The sequence below is a fragment of the Emys orbicularis genome, chromosome 1, assembly GCF_028017835.1.
Source record: "Emys orbicularis isolate rEmyOrb1 chromosome 1, rEmyOrb1.hap1, whole genome shotgun sequence".
Taxonomy (NCBI): Eukaryota; Metazoa; Chordata; order Testudines; family Emydidae; genus Emys; species Emys orbicularis.
Window position 1 is genome coordinate 102,463,552 of NC_088683.1, and position 17,567 is coordinate 102,481,118.

At 43.2% G+C, this 17,567-nt stretch overlaps 1 protein-coding gene across 2 annotated transcripts in view; it reads right to left on the reverse strand.

Moving 5' to 3' along the window:
• Positions 1-461: 461 nt before the first annotated feature.
• ABTB3 (ankyrin repeat and BTB domain containing 3) overlaps positions 462-17,567 on the reverse strand; it is a 263,448-nt gene continuing 246,342 nt past the window's right edge. For both annotated transcript variants that reach the window (XM_065407584.1, XM_065407577.1), the window contains 6 exons: positions 15,075-15,180; positions 14,169-14,271; positions 10,918-10,999; positions 7,516-7,584; positions 4,180-4,293; positions 462-671 (listed from right to left, as the gene is read on the reverse strand). In XM_065407584.1, the coding sequence (XP_065263656.1) occupies positions 462-671; positions 4,180-4,293; positions 7,516-7,584; positions 10,918-10,999; positions 14,169-14,271; positions 15,075-15,180 (684 nt within the window). The remainder of the gene's footprint in view (positions 672-4,179; positions 4,294-7,515; positions 7,585-10,917; positions 11,000-14,168; positions 14,272-15,074; positions 15,181-17,567) is intronic.

The following is a 17,567-nucleotide window of genomic DNA, read 5'->3' on the forward strand; positions in this document are numbered from 1 at the left end:
ACAAATCTTACGTTTCTTAAATGCACAATAGAATGGACTCTGGGATAGGTACAGTACAGTTCTTAAATGTATAACATGGTGGAGCAGAATAACCTTAAATAACCCATTTGTCATTTTAAGTGGTCCATGGCATCTTTGTTCAGGCAGAGGCTTCTGCTGTTCATTGGTGAGTTCTGGCTTTTGTTGGCATTAGCTCCAAGACCACACTTTTGCGTTCAGAATTGAACATAACAGTAATTCACAGAATAGTGCTATATCCTTGTTTCTCAAAAATGGGTAGGAGCCACATGTACAGTATTCCCTCATCTAAGTGAGGCTGCAGCCTAAAAGCAGCACCTTTGGCCAACAAAAAAAAAAATAATATTCCAACGTGAAGTAGAATTTTGTATGTTCATTTAAGCAACTGCCACAGGAGCCTGAACTCGCAGTGTCTTTTCTGAGCGCGATCTCCTTCCTGAACTTTATACAACGGAGCCCTTTGAAGAAGACAAATGAATTGACTGAATCCGTGTCGCCAACGTCCTCTGTAAGTCTTGTAGTACATTCTGACCAGACGTGTCTCCATTCTTGTCATACAACAGCTGTTTGAAAGCTTCATTTTCAATGAGGACCATCATATTTTTTAGAAAGTAGCCTTCACAATAGGAGGATAGTTCTGTGACTCCGAGAAACTACAAAAAGTGGGGATTAAAGAAAGGTAACCACTCTGATAGGTATGGGTCAATAAATACTGTTCATGAGAAGTAAAGATTACAAACTGCACACAAACTATACAAGCTATGTTTTTCATATGGGAACATTGACACCCACATATATGTGTGTGTCAAGTGATATGTCACGTTGTTTGCTTCAAATGACAAATTCCAGACTTAAGACTATGTCAAAAAATTAAGGTCACCTTGGAGGCAAAATTCCAAGGATGGAATTCAGGCCCCATACAAATCAATGGGATTTTTGTCATGGATCTCATTGGGGCCAGGATTTGGCCCCATAGTTGCCACCACCAAAACCAGTAGATTTGGGGAGATCTACCAGAGGCCAGGTCTATCAGCACTGTCTCCCAGCATTCCTGCCAAGCATGATACACCTGACCGGCACCACCATCAGAAGTAACTGCATAAAGATATGTACTCTTGGCCTGGGGTGAAATAACTCCAGTTGGAAAATGGCTGCTATGTGTACAGCATGTGAAGTATGTTGTTTTTGGGACCACTACATTCCTTTACACTCAATGTATCCCACCTTGCTTGCAAGTAAGCAAGCGCTAAGTGATCCACTAGAGCACAGGAAGTAGCAGTTGCCTCATAAGAAGTAGTGAGCAAATGGCCTGATCCTGATTTTATGCAAGTAGTAGCCCTGAGCATTCCAGTCAAGGACTAGGCCCTGAGCGTGTTCTGCAAAGTATACAGAAAAGTGCTCCATGGATCCACCAGCCTGGGCAAACTCCTGGTGTGTTTGAGCTCTGAGAACAAATGGAAAGCTTTGGACTTGCTAGTGGATGGAGACCTATGCAACCCATAACTGTAGATGGCTTTTCCTATCTTTAGCCTTGGGATCTTTACTCTGTTTGCAGAGTCTACAAAGTAGGGTCAATAGTACAGGCCCACCACTAAATTAACATAATCTGTGGATGACACAAATGTTGTCTACAAAAAAATGGGACAGTTCACGGCAGGTTAGGAGCTTTCTAAAGGAGAGCATTATTTTGGATTTGGAAGGTCAGATGCTCAGCTGGTGTAAACTGAAGTAGCTCCATTGAAGTCAGGGAGTTGTGTTAATTTACACCATCTGAGGATCTGGATCAGAGATTGGATTACTTTTCTTTGGTGGATTTATACTGTTCTCTTAAGATTTCACTCCATTCTTCTTTACTCCTCCTTCCATTCTCTTTACTCACTATTTCAATATGCAGTACATTGCAGTGAGGAAATAATATATTTTTCTTTTCTTTCTTATTGTTCATCTGATCCCCAGCCGGCATGTTGGGGAAGTGCTGAGTATTATGTGTACTCTCAAAACTCCTATTGACCTCACTGGAAGTTTGGGATAATGCATGGAAAGCATGACTGGTACCTTGTAGAAACTAATCAACCAGTGTCACCAATGCAATTTGCCAAATCACATGGCTTTTCTCTGGAGAGAACACACAGTAAAGAGAACCTTGAGTAAAAATGAAAACTTGAAAGCTATGCTAATCAAATGACCATTTCTTCCTAGGGTCCTTTACAATCACAGGAATGGAAAGTCCTCAGCAACCATCTAAATGAACTGAATATTCAGAATATAACACTATCCCATGCCACAGAGTTAACTAATGCACTGTGTTATGGGGACATTGTATGCCAGCAGAAGACAAGAAATGGAGGCTGCTTGTAAAACCTGCATTCTGAGTAGGGTGAGAAGAATTGAATAGAATGAAATGTGAACAATTTAACAATTTACAGATCATCAAGTCTGAAGTGAAGGGTCTTGGTCTCACAAGTCTACCATGTAGACACACCTTCAACTGCCAGAATTCAGCGACAGCTCCATGCATTGAGCACTTGCTGGATCTGGCCCACAGAAGTGAACTAGGGCCCAGATTCAGCATGTGCCTAACCTTGCCTTCAATAGGGTTACTCACATGCTTAAGTGCACTGCTGAATTGGGGCCTAGAGAGACAAAAAATCCAGTGTAGCTTATCTCACTTTAGAAGAAAAGGCCCAAGAGCTGAAATCAAAATTGAAATGATTCTTTTTATCTAGGATTAAAAACCCCTGCTAAATCCAGAAGTTGTCTCTCTCACAAGCTGGGAAATAAATCAGGTGCCTTTCAAAGTGGAGGATGCTTCTGTTCCTTCATTTGTTTCTATCACAAAAGACAGGCCTCTAGATACACTTCATATATAACTCATTTTCAGGAATGAAATGTTTTCTTATTTCAAAAGCTGATGGCACACCAGTGCATAGCATTATCTATAGGGAATACATGATTGTGAGAAATGGAGATTTGATCAGCAGGAGTTGGGAATGGCCTGTGCTGTGGATCACCTCAAATGAGTGCTGATCAAATCCCCAGGTCACACCACACCATTAAATCTTTTGTATGTGCCACATCTTACAGAAAAATAATTTTAGGAATACTTGTAACATATTTTTATTGGGACTATTTTTGTATCCCTCCACCTGCCAAGCCTTAGTTAATGTGAGTTCCACTATAAAATACACAAAAGGAGAGGAAAAAATAAAACTGAGAAATGTAAAACACTCCCCCAAATGACCTAAAGTTGTTTTTCTAAGTCTAAAAATGTCATGCTTTAATGTCCTATAATTCAGGACCACTGGGAGGACTATGGAATACTGGATTCCATTGGGAAGCTGGGCATTTTCCCTCTCCAATGGTATAAAAGTCTCACTACTATCCCTGCAGGGTTGTAAGACATTAGACTTTGACAATGTGTCATTTTTAGATACAGAAAAGCTGTCAGCTACTAAGGCCGAGAATCACTCATCCTGAACCTCCAGTGAGGGTAATGTTAGTGGGAATATCCCCATTTGCGAGAGGAAGGAAGGCAAGTTTACTTTTTTTTAAAGGCAACTGTTTGAAATGGCTTAGGGCAGGGGTGGCTAACCTGTGGCTCCGGACCCACACGTGGCTGTTCAGAAGTTAATATGCGGCTCCTTGTATAGGCACCGACTCTGGGGCTGGAGCTACAGGCGCCAGCTTTCCAATGTGCCGGGGGGTGCTCACTGCTCAACCCCTGGCTCTGCCACAGGCCCTGCCCCCCCTCCACCCCTTCCCGCCCCCTCCCCTGCCATGCCCTCGATCCTTCCCCTCCCACACCCAGAGCCTCCTGCACGCCACAAAACAGCTGATCGGGAGGTGCGGGGGAGGTGCTGATCGGCAGGGCTGCCGGTGGGTGGGAGGCGCTGGGAGTGGGGTGCTGATGGGGGGCTGCTGACGTATTACTGTGGCTCTTTGGCAATGTACATTGGTAAATTCTGGCTCCTTCTCAGGCTCAGGTTGGCCATCCCTGGCTTAGGGGTATGGAATGTTACAATAAGTCCCAGCTAGATGGCCTATTGGGACAGATGATGAGGTCATAGCTTTGTGACAAATTGCACAAGCATGTGATACATATGAACGTCACACACTGGGGGTGTAGAGAGACACGCATGCGCACACATACAGGTGTCTTACCTTGGCATGATTATAAATATCCACACAACTTTCTGTGTTTATACTTTTTGCACAGATGATCTCACAGTGTCGTTGCAAAGCTTCAAGCTGGAAGAATTTAGCAGCAGAGAGAAGCTAAACAGCAGAGAAAAAAAAGTGTTAGAAGCGCTGAACAGGGCAGTATTAAACAGTATCATTTCCTTGCTACTTTATTACATTTATACACAGACTTATAATTAATTAAGTTTCATTTAATGTATCAGTCATTTCACTGCCATAATAAGAAAAAGTTCTTTTGCTGATTTTACCCTTTTCAGTGTTACAAAGGGAAATAACATAACAGCTCAGACAATGATGAGCAGCTGTCGGTAAGTGATGAGTGGAAAACAGAGCACTCAGATCCAGATGCTGCCATTTTTGGGGTGTGGGGACAGAAGTCTATAAGTTCCCCTGACCTCATGGCACTATCGAGGAAGCAGCATAACCATGAGAGCCTACAGCCCTTCCAAAAATGTGACTCTGAATGGAAGAATCTGCACAGCTACACGTTAGAAACAAATAGCCAGGGTTCAACCCTGCTTTTTGCAATAGCACAAACAGAAGTTATGGGCTTGATGCAGGCATTACAGGTTGAAAACCTATGGCAGGTGTTATGCAGGTGGTCAGATTAGACCATTGCAATAGTCCCTTCTGACCTTAAAATCTACAAAACCAAGTGGGTTCAAACCTCTTCTCTCAGCTGGTGGAAGAGGGTAGTGCAGGCAGAGCTCCACTCAATCCCTCTTCTGGCTGGGGGGAGACAACAAGCTCTGCTGGGTGAAATCCTGGTTCCACAGAAGTCCACAAGAGTTTTGCCACTGACTTTTATGGGATCAGGATTTCACCTGCTGCCTCTTTTCCTTGCTGTCTGGCTGGTGAAAGAGCTCCTGCTCTACTTTTTCTCCTTCCAAATGTGGTCCCATTGCCCCTCCTCTCTTGCTTAGAAGGTAAGCAGGGGTTCTTCAGCGCTACGCAGTTTGCTCTGATCAATACACATATATCAGGTTGAGCTGGGAGCTCTATCTTTAGGCATTTACATAGCACTTATCACTGGGAATACCCAACAAAGTGCTGCTCAGTGGAACCCAACAGTGCCCTCACACTGCAAGCCAGGGCTGTTAGGAAAAAACTGTTAGAAAGTTGTTCTGGCCCTGTCCATCCACTCACCTCCAGCTCTAGTCTAATCCCCTAAATAAATCCCAAATCTGGAAAATCTGCAATGCTGATGTGACAGCAGCCAGCTGGCCCCAATTATGAATCGCAGCAAAGATTTCAGTATTTCCTGTGCTTCTTGTTACCACATTTATAATAAAGCAAGTTGTTAAATATAACTTTAGAAAACTAGGGCCGTATCCAGGCTCCAGCTGCCACCGTGGCTCAAGGAGTCAGACCTGTGGTCCACAAGGGCTCTTAAACCACAGGAAACAAAGGGAATCCTGAGGGATTAGGAGCCTTCTCTTAGGCAGCTGCATAGACTTTACAAGGCTGTTCAACCCCCCCCCCCCTTTTGTCCAACACAGCTGCCATATTTGACAGTCAAGCCCATGGGAATGCCCTCAGAGGGGGCCATGTGCCGGACTTGGACACCCATATAAGTCAACTGTTGGGGAGGTGTCTCTCTCTCTCTCTCTCTCTCTCTATATATATATATATATACACAGAGAGGGCCATGTGCCGGACTTGGACACCCATATAAGTCAACTGTTGGGGAGGTCTATACATATATATACATATATATATACAGAGAGAGAGAGAGAGAGACTCTCGATTCAGAAAGAGGTATGGGGTGTTACCTAGTTGCTTATGTGTATAGATCTATATCTGTAAAGCTGTTGTCCTATCTAGTTTGAGAACACTTTTCGCAGGAAGGGTTAGGGTTTATAGGCCTCTTTGCAAAGTTGTGGGAATAAATTTGAAAAATAGCTGGTTTTAGTAAGAGAAAGGAAGTTAATTCAAGTGAGCTTAGTTAAAACTGCACCGAACTGGAGAGGACTAATTCCAGTTTTGTCTACTTATACAAATACTCCCCCCTCCAAAACTTCCTCAGCAGGATTATTATAAGGGTTACGATACCCACCAAAATAGACTCTCATTGACCAATCATACCCAATTGCTGCTAGTTTCTGGTAGTGCTATCTCTGTCAAAACTCACCCTTGCTTGGGTGTCTCACACTGCACAATAACATAGTGGCAGATTCTATATAATCTGTGCACTATGATTTTTACCAGCTGTATAAATATCAGTGATTTTAATATTTAGTGTCCTATATTAGTTTTACCTGATATAACCTGAATGCTGTGGATATGAACGCTTCCAGCTCAGACTGGCGAGGAATTTGCCCAAACATGCCTTTATTTGTGTTTTATTGGGAGCCACTTGGTTGAACAATGGTTGACAATGCACAGAATTTTGGAAGGAGATCACTTAAAATCCATACAGTTATGCACATTTGATTGGGGTGAGGATGAGGGGGAAGATGACAAAGTGTAACTGGACTCCTTGGACAGGAGGATAAGCTTTTGGGATAAAAAAAGATTCCCCCTTCCCTCCATCTCAGGAGGCAGTTTAAGGTCCAATTCAGCAACACAGTTAAGCATATGGCTACTTGAAGCTGAACTTTGACTTCAATGGAACTACTCACATGCTTAAAGTTAGGCATATGCTTTCATATCTTCCTGAATGGGGAACTACACATGAGATTATTCTGATTTTCTGGACATCTGACTCCTAGCTAACAACCCCAGAGACACAGCTTGGAAAGGGGAATAGACTGATTTAGCGGCAAGAGACATCCTATTAAGACTAAAGGAATGAGGCTGTTGTACCATGGTGAGGGGAATATTTCCATATTTTGTAACACAAGCTTTTTGCTCTACTAGAAGAGTTTCTCAGAGTGTCTGGCCAGATGTTTTAGTTCAAATTATCTTTTGCTTTGGGATTTTTCTTTCTCTTTTCTGTCCTATGTCCAATAAAACCTACTTTTATTTACGTTAACTGGAATTGGGGGTGGAGGCTGCAAGCTGGGTATTCACAGTGGTGGCACCTCAGTGAGGATCGACTATGAACTCAGGGAAGCAGGAAGAAGTGGTGGAGAGATAGTCTGAGACTGGAGGAAGAAATGAAAGCAGGTTTTCATTCCTTTCCTCAAAAAGTGCAGACAGATGCCACTGTAGACATGGGGAAAACTAAACCACCTGGTGAAGAGTTCTTTGCTGTTTGCCAACACTTGATAGAGACCATTTACATGTGCAGCTATGTGAACACTGGAGAGATCACTTATTGTAACTCCCATCGGAATGAAGTAAAATATTTCTTACCTCAATTATTTCATTATTCTTAATTAGGAGTGATTCTGCACCGCCATAGTAAAGATACTGCATAACCAGCTGAAACAAAACAAAGAGACTGTTTGCTTATGAAAAGCAATCCCAGACAACAAATGTTCACTACATACAGTAACTCCTCACTTAAAATCACTTAAAGTCATCCCAGTTAACGTTGTTTTGTTGTTACGTTGCTGATCAATTAGAGAACATGCGCGTTTAAAGTTGTGCAATGCTCCCTTATAACAGTGTTTGGCAGCCGCCTGCTTTGTCCACTTCTTGCAGGAAGAGCAGCCCGTTGCAGCTAGCTGATGGGGGCTTGGAACCAGGGTGGACCGGCAGCCCCCCTATCAGCTCCCCGCACCCCTAAGTTCCCTGTGCCGCAGCTGCCCAGCAGGCTATCAATTGCCGGCAGTTCAGCTGTCCCTCCCCCCACTGCCATGTGCTGCTCCTGCCCTCTGCCGTAGAGCTGCTCCCGGGAGCCTCCGTCTTGCTGTGTGGGGAAGTGGGGGGCTAATGTCAGGGTGTCTCCCTCCCCCCGCTCCTGCCCCCCCGCTTACCCCACCTCTATAGAGCAGGGGGGGACACGACAGAGCTCAGGACAGAGGGAGCTTGTTGGCAGCAGCTGCTGTCTCAACTTGCTGATCTACTTAAAAAGGCAATGTACTTAGAATGGGGTCAGCTTACTTAAAGGGGCAATGCGCATCTCTCTCTCTCACACACACAGTGTGTCTCTGTCTGCCATGCTGTCTCCCCTCCCTCCATTTATGCTGCCTTGTAGAGTGTGAGGTAGGGTTACCATACGTCCGGGTTTGGGGTCCTGCTGCGGCTTGCGCCCCTCTGCCTCCTCCGTGGGGCAGGCAGCCCCAGGGGGTTGAGGCTGTGCCACCCCTTCCCCAGCTTCCCCCTCCAGCAGCCCCCGCACCGCTCTGCCGGGCCAGTTCAGCCCTCGTCCTGCCCTGCCTCAAGCAACCCGCCCCTACCATGGGGCAGCCCGGCCCTGGGGGACTGGGGGAGCCGCAGCAAAGCCCCACCTGGAGCTGGTGCAGGAGACGAGCGGGGCTCTCAGCCCAGGCTCCGGCATCAGCCTGCAGCGGGGAGCGGAGCCACCCGCTGCCGGCTCGTCTCAGCCCGGCCCCGCTCTTAAAGGGACACGGACCCGGGCTTGGCCCGGCCCGGGGCACGTGGGGGTGTCACCTCACCCCCCGCCTGGGGGGTCCGGCGAAGGGGGTGCTCGGCACCATAGCTCCCCCCGCAACCTCCATAGTCAGCTTCTCTGCAGGCAAAGCTTGCCGCTGCCGCCGCTCCCGCCGCCCCAGCTTACCTGCTGCCTGCCTGCCTGCCTGTTTCAGGCTTCCCGCGAACAATTGATTCGTGGGAAGCAGGGGAGGGGGAGGAGCAGGGGGGCAGAGCGTTCAGGGGAGGGGGCGGAGTTGGGGCGGGAACTTTGGGGAAGGGGCGGAGTTGGGGCGGGGCCGGGGCCCCTTGGAGTGTCCTCTTTTTCCAGGACTGCAATATGGTAACCCTAGTGTGAGGCTACATTAACAACAATGTTTTAACCCTTGAGGGATCAGCTAGTTTATCATTTAGCAGTAAGGCATTCCCTGGGAAATATCCCACCCTCGTCCACCCTCTAACTTCACCACCTCAACCAACCTTCACAATCATCATTGCTGTGTATAGTATTAAATTGTTTGTTTAAAACTTATACTGTGTGTGTGTGTGTGTATCCATCTATCTATGTATATATAGTCTTTTGTCTGGTGAAAATTTCCCCCCTGGAACCTAACCCCTCCTATTTACATTAATTCTTATGGGGAAATTGGATTCACTTAACATCATTTTGCTTAAAGTTGCATTTTTCAGGAACATAACTACAATGTTAAGTGAGGAGTTAGTGTATGTTACTGCCTTTCACTATCCTGCCTCCCTTTGCTTCAGCGGTCATTGTCATTAGTGTAACATGGTGAGGCTCATAGAACCATATCATTCCCGCTTGAGTAAAACACATGAAAAGGAAGAGGTTACTATGAAAAATAAGCCACTTTGGAAAAGCTACTCGTGAGCAGCATTTTTAACTTTGCATCATGAGAATGATGTGGTGGGAGAAGGCGTGTGTGGCTACCAAACAATGTGCAGGGCTACGGATTTGTCAGTCAAACCGGTCAAAAACCTGCAGGTGTCAGGCCATACATGAACATCTTCTCTGTCTCTGCACAGTTCTTGGCTTCTCTTCACGGGTAGCATGGCTTCTCTCCCAATCCCTATTAGCCACAGTGCTGTAACTCTCCAAAGAGGTTCAGGTAGCTCACAGGACAAGTTGATCCTGGCTCATTCATTTTCTGATACTGTTTTTACACCACTTATTCAGGAGAACATGCCACATATAGTGGCTGTTCCCTGATTCCTTCCCTTTCTGGGAAACCACACCCCCTCCTTTCCACACTTCTGTAGGCAAGCATGGTTGGTGAGAAGGTTTGTGCTGGGGTTTTGCATTGTAACATGGGCCAAATAATATTTCTTTTCAGGAAACTTAGATTAAGTTTAAATGTTATTGCAGGCAGCTGTAAGTGACACTGAAAAATATCAGGAGTACTTGTGGCACCTTAGAGACTAACAAATTTATTAGAGCATAAGCTTTCGTGGGCTACAGCCCACTTCTTCGGATGCATATAGAATGGAACATATATTGAGGATATATATAAACACACATACAGAGAGCATGAACAGGTGGGAGTTGTCTTACCAACTTTGAGAGGCCAATTAAGTAAGAGAAAAAAAACTTTTGAAGTGATAATCAAGATAGCCCAGTACAGACAGTTTGATAAGAAGTGTGAGAATACTCTGAACACTGAAAAATATCTGCAGCTCTAACAATCAGTAAATGGAACTGTTATTGCTCTGGTTAAAATAAACTTTTCTTAGACATGCAAGTTTTTGAATACACTGCATCTAGCCCAATAGGCGAGACAGATAAGTTTGGCTCTACATTTTCACAGAAGGAATTACAAAATTTGAGTAAACAAATATTGCTAGGAAAAGAAAGGCCTCTACATCCTCCAAGCTTGTGTGTGCAAATGCAGGAATATCAAACAAGAGAAAAAAAACCCCAAAAGTCTATGCAAATGTTCCACTGAAATGCCCTGCTCTGTCTTCAAAGACTATAGAAGTGAAATGTACATAGTTAAATCTAGTCACTCACATGTTATTTGACTACAATCAGCACTATAATGCAGGTTACTATATAAAGGGAGTTGAGGCCTTTGCTTATGAAACCACTACTCTAAGGTATGATATGATTAATTTACTAAATGTAATTGTATTAATTTGTGCAGAGTACATACAACTGTTGATGTCACACATTCCATTCGGATGGTTTGTGGGCACAGACTTTACCTGAAATATGGGGTACTTCACATAGCTGATCTCAATACAAGTGTTCTCAGCTGAGGGTTTGCTAGATAGCAGCGCTTTAAACCTAAATAAAAATGAGCAAGATTGAAATACCACACTACAATTCCACTTTGCTATATTTCAGCAGAAAGGTAAGGGAGGTGACCATCAATTACTGTGAAAACAGGACGTTAGAATGCAGAGAAGCTTAGTGGGATTTATAACCTGAAATATATGATGGTTTATATACTGTAGAGGGTATGTCTATACCGTAATTGGAAGCATGATTGCAGCTCAGCATACAGCACTGCAGCATGGATTACCCATGCTAGCTTTAATCTAGTTAGCACAACTCTCAAAATAGCGGTGAAGACACGGCAGCGTGGACCCCCATGCAGGCTAGCAATGCGAGTTCATACCCAGCTTGTGGGCAGGCTTGTACAGCCCATGCTGCTCCACCTTCATTGCTATGTTTAGCCGAGCTAGCTAGATGAAAGCGAGCACGGGTATGCCTGCTTGAACTACAATCATATCTTTGATTGCAGTGCAGACACCCCCTTAAAGGTAAGTCATCAAATTCAAAGTGAAATTAGGAAACCTCTTTTATTAGGACATTTCATTCTGAGTTTCTGGAAAATGTATCTAATTTTGTGAAAAAACCTACCTAGAAAATATAGATGCTGTACCCACTTGGAACTTATTACAGGATCAGGACTGACTGTTTCTTTGCTTGAAGATAGGGCCATTTTTGAGTAAAACCTGCAACTTTTAAAAATTCAAAATTTCTTTTTGGATTGATATCAGCTTGCATTTTAAATATTTGCAGCTTTTTTCCCCTTCTCACATCTCCATTGTGCTGGCTTGCAAGATGGCCAGGGCAAAATGTTGACGATTCTACACAAAGAAGTTTAATACTTTAATGCAGGTTTAATACAATTGTTTGGAGATGGGGAGAGAAAGAATTGGATATATCCCTGTTCTCAGAATGTTAAAATTCTCATTTCAACCATACATTTGGACATAAAAGCAGAGTAGAATTCATTTAAGTTAATTGTACTTGTATGTGATATTTATACAGATATGTAGATATTTACGTATAAATCTAGGATTTTAGCTTTTAAAAATGTTTAAGTTACTAGATTGGGATTGACACCCTTAGAAACTGAAGACCTCTTTTTGGCCCTGATTCAGGAAAACATTTCTACTCAGGACAACACATAAGCATTGGCCTCGACAAGGGACAGACTTAAGCAAGGGTCTAAATGCTTTCCTGAATCAGGGCCTGAATGCACACCTTCATGCACAGGACAGCTAAGCAAGGACAGCAAATGTGCAATGTTCCCAATGAGTCATACCTTTGTTTTCGAAGGACTGCCTTTTCAACGTACCTCTGCTAAGTCTGGCAGCTTGTGCTGGTGCTTTTTGTTATCAGGGACATATCTCCACTTAAAAACTAGTCTGAGACCACCACTCAAATCACAACCAGCCAACAGATAATAAATGCTTTCATTCACAATCAGCACTGGCTATATTCAAGCCCGTACCTTAGAGCTGAAAGGCCCTGCATTACCAGTTCTCTGTGTTACTGAGTCCTCTTGTTTGCTATGTTTTTTGCCTTTGTTGCATCTCACAATATTCAGGATATCCTTTTTACTCTTGACATTTTATTTCATGACTCACAGCATTCTCTTATATGCCTATCTTCCTTCTCAACGCTAATCCATGGCAGACAATGTAATTTCTTGATTGATTGCTGTATTAGGGCTGAAACAGCTTGTGTGTGTGTGTGTGTGTTTGTGTGTGTGAATGGAGTATTTTAATTAGGCGTTGACAGCCAAATAATTATCTCCTCCACATACAAGAAAAGAAAGCTGAGAATCATGAAATGGCAGTCTACAAAATTTTATCTGAGAAGGGTGATATACACAGATACCCTCTCAGTTATATTTTCTTTGTAAATCCAGCTCCAGGTAAGTGTATCAGGTTCCTTATACTTGTTTTTAGGTATCTACATTTAAAGGTGTGTTTTCTAGATAGCAGGAAATTGTGTCCTAGGTTAATACACTGCTACCTCGATATAACGCGACCCGATATAACATGAATTCTGATATAACGTGGTAAAGCAGTGCTCCGGGGGGGGGGGGGCTGCGCACTCCGGTGGATCAAAGCAAATTCAATATAATGCGGTTTCACCTATAACGCGGTAAGATTATTTGGCTCCCAAGGACAGCGTATACCGAGGTAGAGGTGTAATTCAATTTTGGGGGGAGGGAGGGGTTGAGGAGTACCTTAACCCCAGCTCCTCCCTGCTCTCCAAGGGATACTTGCATGTTTGGACTTCAAGTGCCACTATTTTTCTCTCAAGAGTTGGAAAGTATAATAGACAAGCAAAAGATTTTCCCACTCTCCGAAGCTGTAACCCAAACCTTCCACCCAATGCGTGGTTAAGACAATGGGCTGGATTCATCATAGATACTAGCGATGAAATCCTGCCTCACTGAAGCCAATGGGAGTTTTACCATTGTCTTTAACAGGACCAGAATTTCATCCCCAACCTTTTTCAAAAGTGAACCCATAGAACCTCCTTCCCTTTTCTCAAAAGAGACCTTCTCCCACTTAGCTCTTCCTTGTTCCCCCAATTTCCATGCAAGAACCCCAACCCTCTGCAAGTGGGTGCTGAGTCTCCTGATATCCACATGACTTATCTCCCTGCTGGACAGCCTTTCAGCATGGAACTGCTACAGGCTCCATGTCAGTTTTTCTTATGTGTGAAGCAAGGGGAGGGATCTGGCAAGGCAAGCCACCTATATAGGCTGTGGAAGAAGGGGAGATTTCCAGAAGTGGGGCACATATGATGGGAATGGCTCCACCCAGGAATTCCAACCTGGAACTTCCTCCTCTTCCCAGAGATCCTCCCTCCATCCACAGGTTCCCCCAAGCCTTAAAAAAATGGACATTCCTGAAGGTTTAAAACATGTGTGTTTGTCGACGCATTTTGAATGTGTCTACCACCATACCGTCTACCGTAGGTGCCTCTGGAATGCCCAGCATCCTAAGGGTTAATGAACAAATGGCATTCCTAGTTGTTACATCCTTAACATAGATCAACAGCACTCAGTTCTGGGGGTAATTACAGAATTTCCACGTTCACAGAAAAGTCTGAAGCCCATTACCTGAATCATTAGTGCCAACAAATCTCAACAGAAAAGATCAAATTATTTGCATTTATTAAAAAAATACACCTGTACATTTACCTTGGGGATGCAGTAAATAGTAACACTCGATGTGCATAAAATGGTCTTCCTTCCACCAGAAATGTAACATCTGACATCTCTTTATTGTTAAGAAAATGGGGATCTGGAATCACAAAAGGAAAAGAAAAACTTTAGTCGGGAACAGGTGAAATGTATAGAAAGCATTTTCCTGTTTTTGTGAGAAAAGACAATGGCTTAAGGGGATATGTTTTTAAATGAGAAAAGCCTGTGAAGCTGGTTTGAATAGTCTGAGGTGGAAGATATGTACATATTCTAACAGAATCTATACCAAGTCAATTAAAAAACTCTGACAGTCATTTTTATCTCATACAAGATAACAGCCAGCCATCACATGCAGGTCATTCTAGACTTTGGGTGAACTTTGAACAGCTCCCTAGTCCTGTTCTCCCTCTGCACCTAGTGACATCTGTACCTAAGCAGACACAAGGGCCCCGATTCTCATGTACATTAAGGCCCTTTGACACCACTCTGGCTGTGTGGCCTGAGTGTAAAGGAATCAGACCCCAAAGTAACTTGCAAAACTACAGGCCCAATCCTGGGCATCCAAGACACCTGTCGATTTCAATGGAAATTTGAGGTGAGTAAGAAATGCAGGATTGAGCTCCTAGACTAGTTTTTCCAATTCTGCATTTTACAGTTAGGTGTGCTCTGTCTTCTGGCCATAACGACTGCCTAGTATATAGAAGAATGCAGCGACTCCAGAGCATTCAAACTGAAATCCCATTTCTGATGCCAGAGTTCTTGCAGCAATGCTTAGAAACCCAAAGACTGACTTTATTTCAATCATTTTCATTAACGTTTGCCCTCTTTCCTTTCTTTTGCTCTCTCCAAATCCTAGGACAGCTCTCTGTGAACACTGTGATCTGTACCTCACCTCAGACTTACCTAAACGAGAGGTCTGCTTTCGTTTGATTTCAACAAGCTTTGGAATAGGATAAGGTCCATAGCAATGAGTGAAAATGACAGACAGTTGCTGACTTATCACTTCATTCTAAACAAAAGAAATAAATACAAGTATAAGCTTGTGGATTAACAGGTACAAGCTCAAATAATTCCCGAGAGTTCCCTCAATAGCGCACAATTCTAAGGCAAACAAATTGTGGTCACCAAAAGCTCTATCAAAAGATTTGATTTACAATTATTAATTCTTCTTAGCCAATCCCCCATTATCCACTTTTTTATTGTTGCTCCCTCCCAATATGCATCACTTAAATGAAAAGCTCTTCTACCAGAAGCCTTTTTTTATCCAGATAAATTTCATATCAATTGCTCCCTTCAGATAAACAGAGTTCTACTGAAATATGGATTTAATTTCATTATTAAAATTCATTCTTACTGTAAAATGAATAAGCTGGCTTTTTAAAATGGTTTCTTTCTTTCTTTCTTCTTTTTTTTTTTTTTAGGAGAACAAAAGTTACTAAATAAACACATTTGCAATGTGAGAATGCTCCTGAAAACAGACCCTGCTTTGTATGTTGATAGCTGTTTTATAGCTTGTAATATAATCTCTTAATTTAATTCTAGTTATGTCTTTGATGTAATTTTGTATCCTTTTCACTGGTATTTACCCTATTGGTGTTACTCTAGCTTCTGTAAACAAGGAAGGATTGTCTAATGATTCAGCCACTAACCTGAGTCTTGCAGCTGGGTTCAGTTCTTGGCTCTGCCACAAGTTTCCTGTGTGATCTCGGGCAAGTAATTTACAGGTAAATTTTCAAAAATGTCTAAGTGCCTTAGAAGTTTAAGTCCTATTTTCAAAGGTTTTTAGGTGCTTAAAGATGCAAATAGGCGCCTAGTGGGATTTTCAAAAGTGCCTAGGTGACTAACAACCACCGGTTTCAATGGGAGTTAAGTGCTTTGGAAAATCCCACTAGGCATCTTTAGGCACTTAAATACCTTTAAAGATCTGGTCCTTCGGCCTTTAGAAGCCTAAATCTCACTGAAAGTCAATGGGACTTTGGCTCCTAAGTGCATAAATTGCTTTTGAAAATGGGACTGTATGCTTCTGAAAATGCCAGTTTCTGCTGGTGAAAACAGGGGAAGCTTCACTGAAGTTAATGGGCTACTAGGCCAATTAACATAAACAGAGACTATGGCCCTTAATCCCTCTGGGTCTCAGTTCCTACCTGTAAAATGGGGATAACTGTACTTCCTTGCCTCACAGGGATGTTGCAAGAATAAATGCATTAAAGATTGTGAGAAGCTCAGATACTACAGTGATGGAGGCCACAGAAATAGCCAGGTAGATATAAAATAAACATAACATTAAAAATGTGAATTGTTCAAATTCTATATTTAAAATATCTGCATGGTGCATAGAACAGAAAGTGAAGCTTTAATTCCTAAGCACATTTTATTGAGCTCTGGAAATAGTCACTCATTCCTTAACTTACATAAAATATTAGGTGATGTGGCAAAGCTATTGGAACTAAAGTATCGATTAGTATAAGAAAAATACATAGGGTCAAATTGTGCCCTCAGATGTGCGCATGCACCTCCCCATGACTTCGAAGGAAATTGCACACAAGCACCCAAGGACAGAACGTGTCTCCTGTTACTTCAGACTTAATGCTAAGAGAAACACCCAGAAGTAGATTGCAGTGGTACCAAGCAGCTCAGATTGTCAAAAAGGGTGAAATGTGTTTTTCACTGAAAACCTGAGCAGGGAGTCTGGCAATACAGCTCAAGAGACAGGAAGAACACTGCTGTTTTGCTTTAAAAAATTGGTGATAAGGACATCATTATACACTAGCAGCATATCTGTATTTAGTATTTTTCATACAGAGTTTAGCAAAGCACTTTACAAAGAGTGTGAATCAGACGCCTAAGAGAAAAGGAAGGTTTAAAGCCAGATTTAAAGAGGAAAGCAACTGGGTGCCCTGCCTATGCTACTGGTACAACCATGGTTCTGTAACTGGTTCATGACACTCATCTGACCCAATTACAACACATAAGACTGAGCTGCATCCACAGAGCAGGTTTTTTTTTTTTGTTTTTTTTTTGCAGCACTCCCATGTGTCAACCAAGATTAAGAATCCACATCTACCATGCTGTCGAAGGTTGTTTGTATCAGTGCCACATGTGGAAATCTGGGCAGCTATCCCCATGTCCCTCACCAGGGGCTAGAGTGTTTGGAGGACATGCATAGCAGTGGCACCAGCAGCACGTGGAGCACTGCACTCTGGGATGTCCTACCACACAGAGAACTGAAAAGGAGGCGGGATGGCCAACCTGGTTACACAGGCATTTAGGGGGTCCCATTTATACTGCAGAATATGGTGTGATAAATTGGTTACAGGAAGACTGTAACCAGCTTAGGACACTGACCCGGGCAAAGCACTGTCAGCTGCCACAACTTATTAACCATATGGTATACAG